This window comes from Daucus carota, chromosome 1, assembly GCF_001625215.2.
Source record: "Daucus carota subsp. sativus chromosome 1, DH1 v3.0, whole genome shotgun sequence".
NCBI classification, from domain to species: domain Eukaryota; kingdom Viridiplantae; phylum Streptophyta; class Magnoliopsida; order Apiales; family Apiaceae; genus Daucus; species Daucus carota.
The window spans coordinates 25,753,976-25,765,743 of record NC_030381.2 but is presented as its reverse complement, the minus strand read 5'-3'; the positions used below and the strand labels follow the sequence as shown (position 1 = coordinate 25,765,743).

The 11,768-nt window shown below is 35.9% G+C and overlaps 2 protein-coding genes across 2 annotated transcripts; one reads left to right on the top strand and one right to left on the bottom strand.

The window, feature by feature from the left end:
- Nucleotides 1-338: 338 nt before the first annotated feature.
- LOC108204376 (NADPH-dependent pterin aldehyde reductase) lies at nt 339-3,632 on the top strand. The gene is made up of 5 exons (XM_017373774.2): nt 339-797; nt 1,193-1,262; nt 2,031-2,224; nt 2,819-2,991; nt 3,309-3,632. The coding sequence occupies exons 1-5, from the start codon at nt 570-572 to the stop codon at nt 3,376-3,378; spliced, it is 735 nt and encodes a 244-aa protein (XP_017229263.1). The 5' UTR covers nt 339-569; the 3' UTR covers nt 3,379-3,632.
- Nucleotides 3,633-5,074: 1,442 nt separating this feature from the next.
- LOC108204375 (chloride channel protein CLC-c) lies at nt 5,075-9,879 on the bottom strand. Its single transcript, XM_017373773.2, has 7 exons — nt 9,497-9,879; nt 8,816-9,016; nt 8,455-8,632; nt 8,031-8,293; nt 7,130-7,399; nt 5,626-6,754; nt 5,075-5,377 (listed from the first exon to the last, which is right to left on the bottom strand). The coding sequence occupies exons 1-7, from the start codon at nt 9,712-9,714 to the stop codon at nt 5,282-5,284; spliced, it is 2,355 nt and encodes a 784-aa protein (XP_017229262.1). The 5' UTR covers nt 9,715-9,879; the 3' UTR covers nt 5,075-5,281.
- Between the last annotated feature and the right edge of the window lie 1,889 nt (nt 9,880-11,768).

The following is an 11,768-nucleotide window of genomic DNA, read 5'->3' as shown; positions in this document are numbered from 1 at the left end:
TGACAATGAGTTCAGTGCCAATCATAACAATGTCCAACTACATCTTTGTTTTGTATGCGATTATTATTTTTATTTGTTAGGATTTCGGTGATTGAACAACAATATTATGGAATTATTATTTTATGTTATGCGGGATTTAGAAGTACTGTTTGTTGTTCACCGATTTAGAAGTGCAGGACATGAGAGGGAGATAAAACGAATATGCATGACAAATAACATGAGCCCTTGGATGTGTAAGAAATGGATGACTATGATTAAGTCTCTCCATCCTCCACAAAATTCAGTCTCCATAGAACTTTTCTCTATATATATATATTTGGATTTTTTTTCGGGTTTCGGGTTTGGATCGGGTTTGGATCGGATTCGGATTTCCCTAGTATCCAAATCCAAATCCAAAATATCGGGTTCGGTAAGATCCATTCGGATCGAAACGGTCGGGTATTCATTCGGATCGAAACGGTCGGGTATCCATTCGGATCGGTTTTTTCTGTCTATCCCTACTCGGACCGACTAGACGATAGAGATACGAATACTATTCAGACAAATTTGGGTCCTCGAAGAAGTTGAGAATGGCGGCTGCGATAATGAACGGCGCCGGAATCGGAGTAATCGCCGGAAAACAGAAAACGGTGTTGATAACAGGAGTAAGTAGAGGCCTCGGAAAATCACTAGCTCTTGAATTAGCAAAGCTGGGGCACACCATAATAGGGTGTGCTCGATCACTGGAGAATCTCAATGCTCTACAATCTCAGCTCAATGACACCAAGAATAAGCACTTTTTCATGACTGTTGATGTGGTCAGTCACTCCTCTTACCATCTTTATATGTTTCAGCTTGTTTTGCTTTTTTTTCAATCGGGTTCTTGTTAATTCGGGTCGGGCCGGGTCAATATTGTGACCTATTATACTGTTTGTGTGTATTAGTGATGATGACCCATTAGCCTAAAATGAAGAAAGATTGTATCTTTTGGACTGTTTAAATTTTTTTTAGGGTTTTCGATAGAAATGGATATGAAAGTTTGAATTGTGATATGCAGGCATTTTGAGTTATTTTCGGGTTTTGTTTCGGTGAAATCTGACTTGGGTGTGCTTTCTGGGGAAATATTTGTAATGATGGAGTTAAAGGTGTTGTCTTTACATTCATCTAATGTAATAGGTACTGATAATGCCTTTTATTTTTTGTGTGCTTGTAGAGGTCAAATAGTAGTGTAGCAGAGTTGGCAAAGGCTGTCATGGAAAAGAACGGTGTTCCGGATATCATAGGTATTTGTTTTGTAAAAGAAAGTCGATTGCTGTGTGAAGAATAGTTAGTGAATGTATACTGTCATGCTGGACATTAACATTCATTACCTGTTCAACACGTGACATGATATGGTATGCATTATCACCTAATCATGCTTAAGTTTGCAATAGTAATAAGGAAGCTTTGGATTTCTGTTCATCATGCGGAAAAGAATAGCAATGTATACATGTTTCCTCTGTTCATTTTAATGGGTGGTAGCCATTAGGTCTCTCTTGATGGCACATATAGAATATGATGGTGAAACGATTATCTAGTGAAGTCGTTTCCTTTATCCAAATCTTGATATTTGATTGTTGTTTGCACTTCATGCCATGTAATCTAAATTTTGTATGTAACATACTATGTTAGATTGTAATGAATTGATTTGTATATATCTTTGTATATTTTTTGTAGTAAACTTTGTAGATAGTTAATATGTGTAGATTGTTATTCTAAGGAGTTTAGAATTTATAGAACATGGTGACCACTTACATGCACAGCCACCTACCAGCACAAGCTTAACCTATCTTTTTTATAACTGCCATGTCCTTTTTTATGGCGATGAAAGATGGTAATATATGATAATGGTGATTTAACGTGATCCTGGGGACCTTCTCTACTCGTGTATTTGAAGGGAAACTATTTGTCTCTACTTTCTTTTTTCCTTCGGTCACAAACATGCTAGTTTAATGTAGAATCATTCACCCTGAATGTGAGTATGTATTGACATGCATATGTGGACCTGCCAGTGAATAATGCAGGAACTATAAATAAAAATAACAAAATCTGGGAGGTACCAGAGGAGGAGTTTGATGCAGTCATCGACACAAACTTAAAAGGAACAGCAAATATGTTGCGTCACTTCATCCCTCTTATGATCGAGAGCAAGCAAGGGGTCATTGTCAATATTTCATCTGGATGGGGAAGATCTGCTGCAGCACAGGTAAAGTCAAGAAGGGAGGCATTTACTTAATAACTAGGATATATGATTTAATAATACTACAACCTACCGTTTATTACAATTTTCAGATCATTGTTGAACATTCAGACCACTGAGTTTTGCTTAAAAAAATTTCTGAAATTGATCTACTACAGAAATAGGTGCAGAATTCGTTTTATTGTTGATAAGCAATAGTTTGTAATCTTGTGGACTGCAGTATGTTACTTCAACTTGGATGGAAGTTTTCAACTTATGTACATGTCTAAGTGTAAGACTTGGCAATATATGAGAAAAAGTTGTATGCTTGTGGCCCAAAATAAAGTGTTGAGTGTCTAGATTCTCCAGGTGTTGAATTTCCTGCACAGGTACTCGACGTATAGAGTCAGGGTAAGATAACTTGTAGCTCTGTAGTTAAGGCAATCTAACTGTTAGGTGACCCAAGTTATTTAAAGTTAAGTTTAACTCTTTATTTTGTGTGAGAATACTGTACATTAGGTTTAATCTATTACTTGGAGTAATTTATCAGTTTGAAATTTTTATTTTTGTATGTCAAAAGCTAAACCAAAAGCTCTCTAATGAGTACTTTGAATGTTTCAGGTGGCACCTTATTGTGCTTCAAAATGGGCAGTAGAAGGTCTGAGCAGATCAGTTGCAAAGGAGTTGCCAAGTGGAGTGGCAATCGTTGCGCTAAATCCAGGTGTGGTTAACACAGATATGCTTGCTTCATGCTTTGGTAATTCGGCCTCTTTGTACCAGCAGCCCGAGGCATGGTATGTTATACTCCAATAAGTTTTTCTCTAGTTAATACGGTGTGCTAAAGATTAATATTTGTTGTAATTTATGTTTTTTCTTGTAAAGCTTTGTGTTGATCCGGAGTTTGGAATGTATGACCATATGTTGTTTGATGTAACATGCTAGTAATACCCTGCTAGGATACTTTGGCAATTATAGTTATGCCGAAAGCAGCTAATAACTTTAACAACACTATTTTTTTTTTTTGAGAAATATTGGTTTTATTTTGTTAATTCTGTAATTTTATAATTAGTTGATTAATTTTTTCTTTCTCGGAAATATCATTCCTTGACAGGGCTCCAAAAGCAGCAACAATGATACTTAATCTTACTGCAGCAGACAATGGTGCATCTCTGACCATATGATGTTTGAGCTAAATGGTGCCTTGGTTATTTGTGGATAAGACCAGAAGAGGACTGATGTTTCTATAGATATTGTAAAAATGAGTATTTTCAGACAAAATACTGATAAGTATGTTCGCCTTTTTTTTTTTACTTAAGTTCATATTGCATAAATTATCCAGCCTACGGTTGCAGACTTAACTGATAAGTTTAGATGCATAGTTAGGTATGCTACAGTTTCCTCATGCCTTATATAACAGCTAATATTTTTAATGCCAGTATGACTGCGAGATCAATGTTGGTAACTTAACAAGGTCCTGCCTCTGCTTAATAAAGGGTCAATACTAATGCTTAGAAACAGTATTGTTTTTCGGTGAAACCCAGATTTTTGATGATATATCTAGGAATACTAATGGATTTGGACCCAGATTTTTGATTGTTTAAACCCAGATTTTTTGATGATATACTCATTCATCACTATTCATTGTTTAAACCTTGGTAAATTTCCGGTAAGAACAAGAAATGATGTCATATTAAGGCATTGGCATTTCTCAGTTGAGTAAGATAACACCGGAAAAAATGGATGATATAAAGTGCAAAAGCAAAGAGCACATAATTTGGATACAAGGATTTAATGATGCTATGATAAGGTATGTTCTCTGGATTGTAAGACATATAAACTTGATCCATACATGTTTCAGGCATCAACCAAGCATATTGCAATCGCTTCGGACTTCTCGCAAAATCTTCGATTTTCGAACCCTACACTTCCAAAACCATGGGTGTTGACAGAAGAGGTTTCAGACATTGTTGTGATGTAGGAAATGGTCTTTCGAAATTAGATTTTAGTCATGTGAAGGCTTAAGTAGCTTGTCTGTATATACATCAAAAGATGAAACTACTTCTTCTTTTGTAGTTTTTGCCATGATGATCATGACAAGATTTCAGTTGATTTGAAATCAGAAGTTGCTTGGGTTGAAGGAGGTGCAACACTCGATCAAACTTGTGATGCAATTGCAGAGGCAAGTAATGTCCATGGCTTTTTGAACCATGGATTCAAAGATTTGACTATGCTGAATTGATCATGAGACCTCCAAGATTTGGGTTCAATTTAGGGAGGTACCTTTCACGTATTAGCCGTCTGAGGGTCTTTTTACTTTGGCCAAGTACCACTTAAAATGCTGCTCTTAGAGGTGTTTCTTGCAACAATGCCGTTTGTTGTGTGGAGATGAATGTGTTAAGCCCTGAAGAGGAGGCAGCTTCCATGCAAAGTGTTTTAAAAGGAAATCAGGTACCAGTAAGGAAGTGTCTTGACTTGGGAAGACCAAGATGCCTCTGTGCAGCAGAGGAAGAAACGGAAACAAGCAAAATCTTCATCTTCAAGCTCCTCGGGCTATCCTTCAACTGATGACAAATGATGTGTAGCTTGTTCTTTATCTAGGCTTTCTTTCTTCGAACATTTATCATTAGGAATGTATCTGAACTTATCACTAAGCTTTCGCTAAGTCTCTGTGCCTGTGCCGGGAACATATCTTTGACATTGTTTCTAACTAATAAAAATCTACAAGCTAAGAGGAAAAAAAAAAAGAATTAAGTATTTTCAGTTGTTCAAAGCTCTTTTCCAGAACCCCAAGTCCATGGTATTTTCTGAAGAAAATTATTTTGATCTCCTATAAATATCTGAAACATATGTAATTCCTTGATAACAAATCTTAAAACGATTCTTTAAACCTGAGTCTATATTGCTAGCAAGAAAAATATCCTGGAAGTGCATTTGATCCAATATACAGACAATGTAAACAAAGAGTTGAAAACTTCCTGATGTCAACTATTTTTCCAAATTTTGGCACCAATATAATATATACCATAGTTACCATACGAACCCCGAGGCAACCAAAAGAATAGGGTGTGCATTCCTTAAACCTTACTAGACATGCTTCTGGGGTTTCATATCTGGGTACAGTCCCAAGATGTGCTCTGCCATAAAGTCGTGTCGAGTCAGGATACCAACTATAGGTGGCCTCTGAAAAAAAAAGAAAAGAAATCATCAAAATGTGGAGATATTGGGCAAAGATAGACTACGGACATGATCAGCTGCAAATTCAACTATGGAGGACGGCTAAACTGAACTTTCACAATGGTTATACTCCTTGTTTCACAAAAAGTATATCATAGATAATTATACTTGCACAACATCGACTTCTTCGTATTTATAGGGTGGCGCAACACATAAAGAATGGAAAAAGATGACAAATACAGAAAGCATCTTACCCCCGGTGTCTTTGGTACAACACATAGATGCCTAAGGCCAACCTCCCGGAAGAGGACTGCAGCTTTGGCAAGAGACATGGTCTCTATCACTGTGTATGGTGACGTATTTGTAATAGGATGAAGATCGACATACATATCCATTTCTTCTTGTTTTATATCCAAATCTTCCAGCTTAAGCCCCTTTCCTGACCCAGCCTTTGCAAAATCATATGCATGAAATCGTCTTAACAAATCTGATCCACTCAATACCTTCTGTTTCGTAAATCTCTTTCCTTTAAGCAAAACAAGCAGGTGTGACCTTAAAACGAGACCACACAATTCTGGGGCAGCTGTGAAAGGAGGTTCATCAATGACTGGGAATCCATGATGTCCGGTCGTCTCTAGATAATGTAGTATATTCCCCACTTTCTCAACACCAGAAAACGTTATTAAAGGGCCTGAAACAACATCCCCTGCAACCAATTGCCTCATGTAGGGTTCAGCATGGGCTTCCAGATAAGGCAAACCCTTCATCTTCACAATTTGATCGTAGACGCCTTTGTTGAAACTATCAGCGACAGTTTTTGAGATGAGAAGAACAAGCATTACTAGCGGAAGCATCAGTAGATTATTAGTGAGCTCCAGAAGTATGACACAAAGTGATACAGTCATTCTCATTGTGCCACCAAGAAAGGAGGCAGCACCAAGCAAGGCAAAGAGACCAATATCAAGGTCAGATATAGAGCCGAGGATGGACCCGACAACTCTCCCGTACGAGGCTCCAGCGAGTATGACAGGTATGAAGAGCCCAGAAGGTATAGCTATGCCATATGTGATAATACCAAGGCAGAACATAGCTCCAAAGAATAAAGAGAGGGAAGAGAGGTGGAACTCATGTGCGTCACGAGAGCTAAATAAGTTGCGGATTGCATCATCATTGGTATTAAGGAAAAGGGAGGCAAGGTCATTATAGTGGCCTGGTTGACATTGGAAATTTTTATAGTTTCCAGAACGACCAACTGTCGGGCATTGTTCTTCCAGGCCTGCAGGACAGGGAACACACCCTGTGAACCAAGGGAGACCATATGCACAACAAGATGTCAAAAGAGAAATGGAGATGACGAGCAAGACCTTATATGCTGGACCTCTCCTGCAATTTATTCATTAATTAGCACAAGAATATCTAAATGTCTTCTAAATTAATAAATATCAAAGTTATCTGCACAACATGCAATGTAGAGTAGTTAGTATATATCTGCCACAGGAGTACATACAGAGAACTGCCAAAACAATTTTTTCTTTAGGCAAGATGGATTTCAAAAACAATCCAAAGGTTTAATAAAGTTAGTCTACTAGGTGATTTATAGCATTTGATAAAACGATGTTACATAGTTCACTATGACCTGGTTACATATCAGACAAAATACTTCAGCAACTAAAGAGATGGCACCCTGCAAGAAATATTTTCTTCTAAATATGATACCAGCAATTTTCTGGGATTTATAAGGAAGTTCAAGGGGCATACTCATTAATGATGCTATAGATACGAAGGACCTTGTCGACAAGATAGTTGTAAAGACTTCCAAAAATTCCACCAATGATTCCAAGTAGTATTACTGCAACTAAATCTGGAGCAGTGTAAGAAGCGACAGCAGAATTGATATCAAACATTATAAGACCCCCCTGCCCGAATAGCCCACATTTTCCACTCTGGCAGAAGACCATTAGAGATCTCAGCACCACAGCTACAACAGCAGTAGTGAAGAAAGTTCTCCAAAGAAGAGCACTCCGCCACCTGAAGACATTGGGTAGAGAGTTTAAAAAGACATAAAATAAGGAAACTAAAAAGAAGATAAGATGCAATTAAAAAGAAGCTCTAATAACAATATAGTAATAGTATAAGATAGAAAATAAGTAAAACTTGTAAATGATACTATCAGTGTACATTAACAGATTTTTCAGTATTCATCGCTGGATTTTGAAGTCGGGGTTTTCTTTTTTTCATTTCTCTTCTATAGCTGATAATAGAACTTACTCTGGTCTACAGTTTCACCCTACACAATCCCTGCCCCACAAGTAAACATATAAAGATAGACATTAAGTTGTCAAACAAGTCAGATTAACAGATAAGCCTCCAAACTTCTCATTGGAAAAATATGTCACTGTAATACTATAGACTGACTCCTTATCAGAAGTGACACATATATAACATGTCCTTGTGGTGAACATGATCTTTCTTAATTATTTACAAACCTCATCGTTCCACATAAATTTAGTATACAACTAACTTGTGCCTTGGAGCTCCAGCATACTTATTTATGCATCACAGATAAAACTCACCCTAATCAAATCAGATAGTGGAACATGTGTGCCTTTGATCAGATGTTTAAGTAACACAAAGAGAGAGCGAGGGAGGGGGGAGATACCATGAGGCTGCTTCTTCAAGAGCAAAGAGAACTCCACCAACTGGGGCACGAAATGCAGCTGCCACGCCAGCTGCTGCTCCACAGGTGATTAAATCCCTGCGATCTCTGTCATTTTTGAAGTATCTAAGCCATTTCCATGTCAAATGGTATTTGCGGGAACCACCCTGTCCAAGTAAGTTGGCTATGCAAGCCCCCGTGTGTACCATGGGTCCTTCCTTACCCACAACAAATCCAGCGGCAACCCCAAAGATTGAACCAAAAATCTGAAACATTTACTATTTTCATTTCATATTGAGCAAAACATTTTGATTTCTATATATCAAAAATGATATATGCAAATTGTAGTGCCACAAATTTATCATTTACCACTTTTTTGGTGGTGGAAGACAAAGTTTTTTAAGATATCTTGAATTATAATACATACCTTCACAAAGAGGGTACTTGGAGCTAAAATGGAATGCGCATCGACACCATTAAGATATGCCTTGACTTCAGGTATGCCAGACCCAGCTGCTGCTGGGGCAATGTAAGCACAGAGGACTGCAGCACAAGTTGCTAGAGCAACATTCCAACCCGCAAATGTTACAAAGGCCATAATATATCTGCACTAGAATAACTTCGCTTCATAGTAACAAAAGTGGAATTGAATGGAACCATGTTTTATTAAGATATAAGTTCTAATACAGAACACATTCATAAATATGTAACATTGAGAATAGCACATAACAGATAACACAATCACATTGGAACCTATTTGGTGCGGCACTTGTTGACGTTAGGATTACCTGTTTTCAAGCATTAGATTGCTAGTCATTAGAAGCTTAAACCCCGCTATGTTTTCCACTGCAAGATTATTAAAGAAAGCCACAAGCCCTGTACTTAATCCTATGAGACATGCAAGTGTCCATTTCAGCACAACATACTGAAATATCTGAATCTTTTTTCTCGACCTCCAATCCTGCTTAAATAAATCATTTTCAACGATCCTGCAAAGACCATATTCAATATTGCAATCGGTCATCAGCTCCCAATCCGCTACTTGCAAAACAATTGTAAATTCAACAGAACCAGGATTAACACAGTCTAAACCAAAACTTGCATTTTCTCGTTTGTTGCTTCTTTTAAAGTCACCAACTCACTGGTCTTATAATCCAAACAAAAGCACCCTTAAGCTACAAAGATCATATAAAACATTACTAAACTCAAAGTTTTAACCGCAATTCATTCCTCATTACTAAACATTACAAATTACTGTAGAAATCACCGATCACACATATACTACCCTAATTCACCTAATTTATAGTACAAATTACCAAAAATATATATGAAGTACACTAATCAACTCATCCAACCACTTCCCCAACAAAACCAAAATCTCGAAAACGATAAATCTAAATTCATTAAAATAGTAAAACAAACATAAAAAATCAAAATCAATATATTAAAAGGTAAAGAGTGATGTATACTCGTAATCAAGGCTCTCAATAGGATAAACATTAGCACCAACAATAGCAATCTGCGAAGTATTGTTCTTTCTGCTCCGCAACAGCGGCTCTCTCTCCAAAAACGACGACGCATTGCTTCTCCCCTCCTTTCTCACTAATCTCTCAATGTCAACAGCTTCGTAATCATCATGATCATCATCATTATGCTTGTTATCCTGATCACTATCTCTCTCCTCCATCTCTCTCTCTAAAAAAATTAAAAAACCCTTTGAGTATATATAAATATAAGGGGGAGAGAGAGAGAGAGAGAGAGAGATTGCTTGAAAGTATAGTGTTGAAGTTTTGTCAAAGGAAGAGGAGGGCTTGTGTGTATAGAAGAAGTGTAGAGATACAGAGTTGTGTTTAAGTTATGTTTTTTACAACTTCGCGTACAATTTGCCAATTTGGAAACCCGTCACTTCTTCAGTGGGGTATTTCAATTAAAAAAGTAAAAAGTGTCCGACAAATAATTATTGTTAAACAGTAGATTTGCTATTTTTTTTTTTTTGGAAAGAAATATTACAGTCCAACACTATGATGGTATGTGCTTAATAGTAATAGGTAGATTTTCTCCAAAATTGAAAAATGGTATTTTTGATGATGTTGGAATTTTCAATTTTTAAAGTTATAATTTATAAATAAAAAATTAAATTATAACTTCTCTAGATCAATTATACAAATAAATTAATTCTGTTTTATAAATCATAATCTAAAATTTTAAGACCAGTCAAATAGATATTATATATCAGTCGGTATAATCGTCACTATCCCTACTTTTATTTCATATTTTATTTATTTTCTTAATTTTTGTGTCCAACTTAAATACAAATATCTGATTACTTTTTCTTCTTTTTATTTATTTTTTCAGTTTTAATATTTAAATGGAATGGAAGAAATATATGAAGATGAAGCTTATAAATTAAAAAGCATATAATACTGAGATCGTATGCTTGAATTTAAAATAAGTGATTCTTATTTTAAATAAAAAAGTGAAATTCAAACTTAAAAATGATTAAAATGATTAAAATGTTCATGGATAAAAGTTTGGTCGACAAGTTGGTCACGACCTAAGAGCAAGTAGCTTATCTATCTCATTATTTATTAATAGAGTTAATTACAATTGACACCCCTTTAGTTTGAGCATAATTCACATTGCACCTAATAATTTTGGCAAATACATTTTGTAGCCCCAGACTTTTAATCCGTAGATACTTTGCACCTTTTTCTTTAATTTCTGCCGTTACCTTTAATTTTTGCAGGGGCATTTTGGGAAATTAATTTATATTTAATTAAAATCAGATCTTTATTTAAATTTTCTGACCATCTAAACGATATTTTTCGGAAAAACTTAAAGAACGAAAGTTGTAGAGAATAAAAAGATCTTCTTAAAACTATAAGGTTCAAAATTTTCGTAATTCTTTTTATAATTATTCTAAAAAAATTCAAAAATTAGCAATCTTGTAAAAATGAACAATGGTTTTTAAATAATTATTTAAATTTTAAACCTTATTGTTCTAAAAAGATCTTTTTATTCTCTACAACTTTCGTTCTTTAAGTTTTTCCGAAAAAAATCGTTTACATGTTCTGAAAATTTAAATAAAGGTTTGATTTTAATTAAATATAATTAAATTTCCCAAAATGCCCCTGCAAAAGTTAACGGTAACGGCAGAAATTAATGGAAAGGGTGCAAAGTGTCTACGGGTTAAAAGTCTGGGTTTGCAAAGTGTATTTTCCAAAACTATTAGGTGCAATGTGCATTATGCTCAAATTAAAGGGGTGCCAATTGCAATTAACTCTTATCAATAATATAAAACTAGTTGTCAAAGCCGCGCTTCGCGGCGGCGTACAATAATTATTCATAAATTTTTAAGTAAAATATAATAGGGATATTCGTTGTAAATATATGAACAGAAGGCTGCGCACAGGGGCTGCAATTGCCGAAAAAATGGTGGATTGAACGTGTTTAGGGGCTGAGCTCCCTAAAGGCCGAACAAAGAGGCTGGAATATTGGAATTCCATCCTGCTAGTGCCCGGAAATAATGTCACAAAGGGTACACGTGCCTTTTTTTAGAGTGTAGAGCTTGTGAATCCGAATCCTTTTGTAAGGTGCCTACATACCCTATTTATAGGGATCAAGCCCATGTAGTTCTTGATAAGTGTTGCCAAGAGATAAGCTCTTAACCCCTCTAATTTGGGATAAATCAGCCTTCCTTTCATAATTATCCGAGGAATACTACCACAAGTAAATTACTTG

What these genes read in the sequence shown, in the direction of transcription:
- LOC108204375 (XM_017373773.2), bottom strand. Translation starts at nt 9,714, where the DNA reads ATGGAGGAGAGAGATAGTGATCAGGATAACAAGCATAATGATGATGAT. An exon ending in ATTGAGAGCCTTGATTACGA is followed by an intron (nt 9,017 to 9,496) that starts GTATACATCACT and finishes TGGTCTTTGCAG; the next exon opens with GATCGTTGAAAATGATTTAT. An exon ending in ATCTATAGCATCATTAATGA is followed by an intron (nt 6,755 to 7,129) that starts GTATGCCCCTTG and finishes AATAAATTGCAG; the next exon opens with GAGAGGTCCAGCATATAAGG.
- LOC108204376 (XM_017373774.2), top strand. Translation starts at nt 570, where the DNA reads ATGGCGGCTGCGATAATGAACGGCGCCGGAATCGGAGTAATCGCCGGA. An exon ending in CGGTGTTCCGGATATCATAG is followed by an intron (nt 1,263 to 2,030) that starts GTATTTGTTTTG and finishes TGGACCTGCCAG; the next exon opens with TGAATAATGCAGGAACTATA. An exon ending in GAAGATCTGCTGCAGCACAG is followed by an intron (nt 2,225 to 2,818) that starts GTAAAGTCAAGA and finishes TGAATGTTTCAG; the next exon opens with GTGGCACCTTATTGTGCTTC.